The following is a 6,409-nucleotide window of genomic DNA, read 5'->3' as shown; positions in this document are numbered from 1 at the left end:
TGAGACAGGAAATTGATTTTTAATTTTACACAGCCAAGAATTATCATCTTTGATACAGGCTACTACCCAAAATCAATGATTCAAGCCTGATGTCTATTTTGATACAGCCCTGACTGGCATCAATGTTGATTCATGTCTGTTGCTCTGGCTGAACCAGGGCTGTACTCCAGCATGGTTGTATCATGGATTATCATCATGATTGTATCATACTAGACTCATTGCTTTGCAGGCTGCCCAAAATCCATGATACAGGAATGTATCAAGGCTGATCCTGATTGATATCAGTCATGATTTAAATTAGAATTCTTGGCTGTGTACAAAGCAAGCACTATCGTCATTATGGCATGACTGTATAGTCCAATGGCACTTCAACTTATACAGATACACCACATTTCAGATATCATTATAATTACATGTGTGTGTTGCATGTAAAGTACACTAACCCCCAAGTACGTGAACTGATCAGTAGTAGTAAAATCCTTAGCAGATCTTCCTAAAGTACTCGGAGTTAGGGTCTCAACTGTACCCTAACAATGACAGACAATTTTACATGTACATGTATATGTGTAAATTATAAATTGAGTGCATATTGCAACATACGTACACTTATTACCTTATTTGGGTAGTATAATTTAATTGTTTATTTATTATATTAATTGGTAGCGATGGAAGGTTGTCTTAAATATTTATTATTACAGCTATAGGGTAAATAGCATTAATAGTTAATGGGCATATCAACAGCTCATGCCTACACCAGCAAAAAATAATTCATCATGTATTTTAATTGTGCTCTATTAGCAAAGCATAAGTTTTTTCAGCGATACATGTACATGTAGCTAATAATATCAATGACAGTTATTGTGTCATAATACTAATGGACAGAGTCTAGCAGTGGCTGATGTTAAAGGATTGAGAGTTGAAGACTTTGAGAGTGAAGAGTATCTTGTACCAGTAGTACCTGATGATCCATTACTGCAAATAGACTGGGAGGAGGAGGGAAAGATTGAAGAATGGGGAGACACAAGTCTTAAAGAAAGGTATAAGTTACATCAAGGTTTTCAAAAATTGGACTAAAGTCCCTGTACACGGTCTTTGGTCAGCCAAAAATGACTAAGAGACAATTCTTCATTTTTATAATGTTTTCTGATACATATACATGTTTTTATGTTGTGTAGCAATTTTGAGCTGATTCCAATCAAAATTGGATTTTTTACGAATTTTTAAAGTTACTCGAAAATCGGACCAAAGTCCCTGTACTATAGTACAGGGTTTTTGGCTAAATTTTGCCAAATATGACTAGGAAAGAATTCTTTATTTTAATAAGTTTTTCTGATGCATATACATGTTCTTATGTTGCGTAGCAAGTTTGAGCTGATTTCGACCAATATTGGATTTTTTACAAATTTTTAAAGTTACTCAAAAATCGGGCCAAAGTCCCTGTACTATAGTACAGGGTTTTTGGCCAAATTTTGCCAAAAATGACTAGAAAAGGATTCTTCATTTTAATAATTTTGTCTGATGCATATACTTGTTTTTATGTTGTGTAGCAAGTTTGAACTGATTCTGATCAAATTTCAATTTTTTATGAATTTTTAAACTTAAAAAATTTATGAACTTTGCTGTTTCATGCTTTATGGGAAACAATGAGTTTTGAAGAGTCCTATTGCATAGATGTACATGTATATGTAAATTGATTTGTACACCATAATATATTTTCCTTTTTTTACTATTTTCATTGTGTCTCTCTTCCTTACTTGTCCTCTTCTCTCTCTCTCTCTCTCTCTCTCTCAGACTGGAGCTCACTGAGAAGCAGCTCCTACTTACCAGAACTGCATTAGACAATGCTCTTAAAGACCTCAACCAAATGAAGTACAGAAGAACCTCTATCTCTCTTCCTTTATCCTCCTCTTATGAATGTATATATACATCTCTTTTTCCCTTTGTCTCTTAATTTTCTTCTTTATTGTTTGTCTTTTCTTTCTTGTTCCTCCTTTTGTTTTAGAGAAACAATGAGAGAATTAACAACCAGTAGCACTGATCCTGATGCTACCATGGAGACTGCTGTTGAGGAGAAGGACAGTTACTTTAGCAACTATGGACATCATGGCATTCATGAAGAGATGCTCAAAGTAATTCAAAATGTCTACGTGTACATTTTATACATACATATGGGTAAGAACTTTGACAGCATGCTGTGCCTATTTACATGTACATGTACATGTATGTGCATCTAAAGTTCATTTCATTATCTCAGTCTATTTCCTTTTTTTAGGATAAAGTTAGAATGGATTCTTATGAATTATTCATTACTAAAAACACTGAAATATTTAAAGATAAAGTATAATATACATGCACACGTAGTTATCAGCCTTTATTGTCTCTTTTTATCACCTTCCCCCTCCCTCTCACTCTCTCTCATTACATTTCTATACAGGTTGTTCTTGATATTGGTTGTGGTACTGGTATTCTCTCCCTTTTTGCAGTTAAAGCTGGTGCTAGTCATGTATTCGCAATAGACCAATCACCAATCATATACAAAGCAGTAGAAATAGTGAGAGAGAATGGGGTTGATGATAAAATCACATTTATAAGAGGAGAAGTGGAGAGTGCTAGGCTACCAGTTGATAGTGTTGATGTGTTGATATCAGAATGGATGGGGTACTTCCTTTTATTTGAGTCTATGCTTGATACTGTACTGTATGCTAGGGACAAGTGGTTGAATGATAAGAAAAATGGTAAGATGTATTTATGTACATTTGCTAAATCTAGAGTTTCCCACAAAGCATGCTAAGTGAGCTAAACAGCATGAGCTTCGTGAGCTGACAAGCACTACAATACAGTACATGGCATTTGGAGCAACTTTTAAAATTCATAAAAAATCCAAATTTGATCGGAATCAGTTCAAACTTGCTACACAACATAAGAACATGTATATGTATCAGAAAAAATTATAAAAATGAAGAATTCTCTCCTAGTCATTTTTGGCCAAGAACCCTGTACTATAGTACAGGGACTTTTGTCCGATTTTTGAGTAACTTTGGAAATTTGTAAAAAATCCAAATTTAATCGGAATCAGCTCAAACTTGCTACACGGCATAAGAACATGTATATGTATCTGGAAAGAATATAAAAGTGGAGAATTCTCTTCTTTTTAATTTTGGCAAAATTTGGCCTGAGCTACATGTATGCCGTGTTACTGTATAGGGACTTTGATCAAATTTTTGAGCAAATTTAAGAATTTTGATTGGAACACGCTAATTATGAGTTTGGCAATTATTGAATTTTCTCTTTTTCTCTCTCACTCTGTCTTTCTCTCAGTTTATCCTAACAGGTGTAACATGAGTCTAGTTGCCATGGGAGATGAATATGAATATAACTCAAAGATCAAATTCTGGGAGAATGTTAGAGGTAAGTAGTTTATTATTATCATTGTAACAAGAGTAGGATCTAAACAAACAAAAAATTAAATTTTAGTAATAAGTTGAGCCAACAGTCAAACTGGTTGATGAGTATTGTCTCATTTCAACATCAGACGTCATTAAGGTTTGGGTTGTAATTATCTGTGTGGGCGTAAAATATTGTTGCGTGTGCATTATGAATGGATGGGCCTTTGATACGCCCACACAATTAATTTAAATTATTTTATGTGCAAGTACATGTAGGTTAATTCAGTCAATTTTATTTTATTTTATTTTATAGAAATTTGATATAACGACAGTCAAAGCGAGTGATCTTGATTTCAAATCAAGTTTCATGCTTACCATAAAGCAAAATGACACCTGCTATGTGAGTCTATCAATGTATTACATGTACATGTACGCGTACATGTCTATGTATCAAATACATGTAGAAACATTTTCAATTTCAGTCAATGATAAGCAACCACATGTACATGTACATAGCTGTAAATTTTGTGGGATTATTTAGTAATTTTATTCTAAAAAACTATGCACAAAGACAAAAATTTGTATTTTCGGATCTTTTTTTGACTAATTTGCAAAATTTTGACGCTAAAAAATTATTCTATTATTCTAAACAGTTGCTTTCCCTAAGGTCTGGTTTATTATTAATATGTTGTAGGGTCTTGTTGGATACTTTGACATTGGGTTTGAGGTTCCCTCTTATCGTGTGTACTTTAGTACTAGTCCACAAGATACACCCACTCACTGGCACCAGACGATATTCTTCCTCAATGAACCCATACAAGTTCAAACAGGTGGGTCTGGTTTAAGACTAATGTACTCATTACTCTCTATACTTATTAATTGGACCAAGGACTAGTCAGTATCATAAATTTACTTAACAGTAAGAAATTTAAAAGGGACTAAATTTTTGATGAATATTGCTAAATTTTGGCGATTCACAATTTAATTTTGCTCAAAATGGTGGATTTTGGTGTTGGTAAATTGCTACCAAAACACCAAATTTGCCAAATTTTAAAGTCCCTCCAAAATTTTCTAATGTATCTGTCTGTTTGTATGTACGAGACTGTCACTCCTAATTGTATTATCATTAGGGGATTTATTGCGTGGTAGTATCAGTTGCTATAAGAACAAGGATTGTTCAAGATCACTTGATATCAAGATACAGATGACTTTATTCCCACTCTCAAAAGAATCCCAAGAATTAATAATACCAGAACTCATTTACACACTTTCATGAATCATGATGCTTTACTGAATGTACTTTGTTTTGTCATTAAATCAAATGCCATCTGTGGTTATGTAATAAGAATTATTTCAGGAAAAATTATTTGATTTATAAACCTAATACATGTACAAGTATATGGGCATATATACAATGTGTAATTGGAATAGATATTAATTCATTTGAAGAGCAGTGCTGACTGTGCTGTATGACCACGTTTCTGCACGTGGTCACTAATAAAACTGACTGGAGGGTGTGGTCTAAAGTGATAATTAATTTGTTGGAATGTTAGGTGTGGCTTCACTGGCTTTGTTGAGTCTCCATATGAGGCTTGATTTAAGACCAATGATGTATCCAAACTCTTGAGTTTACTGTTATCATGGTAAACATCAATGGTTAAAAGAGCTATTATTAAGTATGGTAAGGATGATTAAAACATACAAATGGGTAAACAACAGTAAACCTCATTGTTAAGCATTGAAACTGTGGCAAACATTAATAAACATAGGTAGCTAAATACATACATACATATGATATACAGTGATAAACATTGGTCAACAGTGATTTACAGTGTTGAACACAGGTAAACATAAGTAAACAAAGATATACAGTGATAAACAGTGGTCAATAGTGATTCCAGACTATCATAGGGGTAGGAACAGGGGGGGCAGGAGGGGCTTAAGCCCCCCCAACTTTCATTGAAGGGGGGCTTAGCCCCCCCAACTTTAAGTGATGTACATGTATTACTATTATCAACACTATAGACTTTAGTTTAGATAATCCTTATATGTGTGCATATTGTGTGATGATTCGTTTCATAAAGCAATTAATACACTATCTTAACTTCTAAAAACACACTTTTATTAGTTTTTTCAGAAATACACAAGCTTCTACTTCTTTATTTAACAACTCTGTTAACATCAGCTTCAGCTGAGCATAGACTTTCGACGTTAAGGAGATTAAAAACTACTTGCGCTCCACAATGTCACAAGAGCGTCTTAAACATGTAGTTATTTTGCATACACACAAAGAATTTACAGATGATTTACACATCGAGGACATTGCAAAGGAATTTGTTACATTTAATGAGCATAGACGCCAATATTTTGGACAGTATTAATTTCAGTACATGCTATGTATTAATGATCAATTATAAAAATAATACCTTAGCCCCCCCAACTTTTAGTTTGTTCCTACCCCTATGCTTTCAATTGTAATCTATTACTATTACTATTACACCTTGACACTTCATATTACTATTACTATTATTATTACCTCTTGTAGTTTTACAACATAACGAAAAATAATTTAAAACAATATGTTGATAGCATTTAATAGAAATTAGTCTTTCAAACACACTGTCAGACAATGAACAGCAATCTGGTTGAAATATTTTACCAGCTATATCAAATAGCCATTCGACTGGGGTTATTGGTATTGCTTATTGTGAAAGATAATCTATAGTGTCCTCAATGTTAATTTAACACTATTATACTTAGGCCCTATTACTATTACTATTACTATTACTATTACATGAAAAATTGTAATAATTACTGTTACTATTACATATTACCCCAGGCCTGACTGTGTCACCATTAAGCAATATATATTATTCAAGAACCTTTAGTATTATGGATCACTGTAAGTGCTTGTCATATTTGTGTATTACTGTTACTATTATTATGCCTTATTACTATAATTACTATATTGTCTATTATTCAATGCCCTTTGTAGCATTTATCTGTCATTAACTTGTTAACAT

The 6,409-nt window shown here is 33.1% G+C and overlaps 1 protein-coding gene across 1 annotated transcript; it reads left to right on the top strand.

The window, feature by feature from the left end:
- Positions 1-344: 344 nt before the first annotated feature.
- LOC100634913 (protein arginine N-methyltransferase 1-like) lies at positions 345-4,752 on the top strand. The gene is made up of 12 exons (XM_020002939.1): positions 345-350; positions 664-705; positions 856-1,037; positions 1,792-1,869; positions 2,003-2,228; positions 2,273-2,338; positions 2,435-2,735; positions 3,319-3,408; positions 3,482-3,543; positions 3,700-3,786; positions 4,081-4,216; positions 4,517-4,752. Exons 1-12 carry the CDS (start codon positions 345-347, stop codon positions 4,660-4,662), a joined length of 1,422 nt encoding a protein of 473 aa, XP_019858498.1. The 3' UTR covers positions 4,663-4,752.
- The last annotated feature ends 1,657 nt before the right edge of the window (positions 4,753-6,409 follow it).

This window comes from Amphimedon queenslandica, unplaced genomic scaffold, assembly GCF_000090795.2.
Source record: "Amphimedon queenslandica unplaced genomic scaffold, v1.1 AMPQUscaffold_12795, whole genome shotgun sequence".
Taxonomy (NCBI): domain Eukaryota; kingdom Metazoa; phylum Porifera; class Demospongiae; order Haplosclerida; family Niphatidae; genus Amphimedon; species Amphimedon queenslandica.
The sequence above is the reverse complement of the archived record's forward strand: the minus strand, read 5'-3'. Positions and strand labels throughout refer to the sequence as shown.

Excerpts from the sequence above, each read along its gene's own strand:
- LOC100634913 (XM_020002939.1), top strand. Across the intron at positions 2,339-2,434 it reads CTGAAATATTTAAAGATAAA|GTTGTTCTTGATATTGGTTG; the intron begins GTATAATATACA and ends ATTTCTATACAG. Across the intron at positions 4,217-4,516 it reads ACCCATACAAGTTCAAACAG|GGGATTTATTGCGTGGTAGT; the intron begins GTGGGTCTGGTT and ends TATTATCATTAG.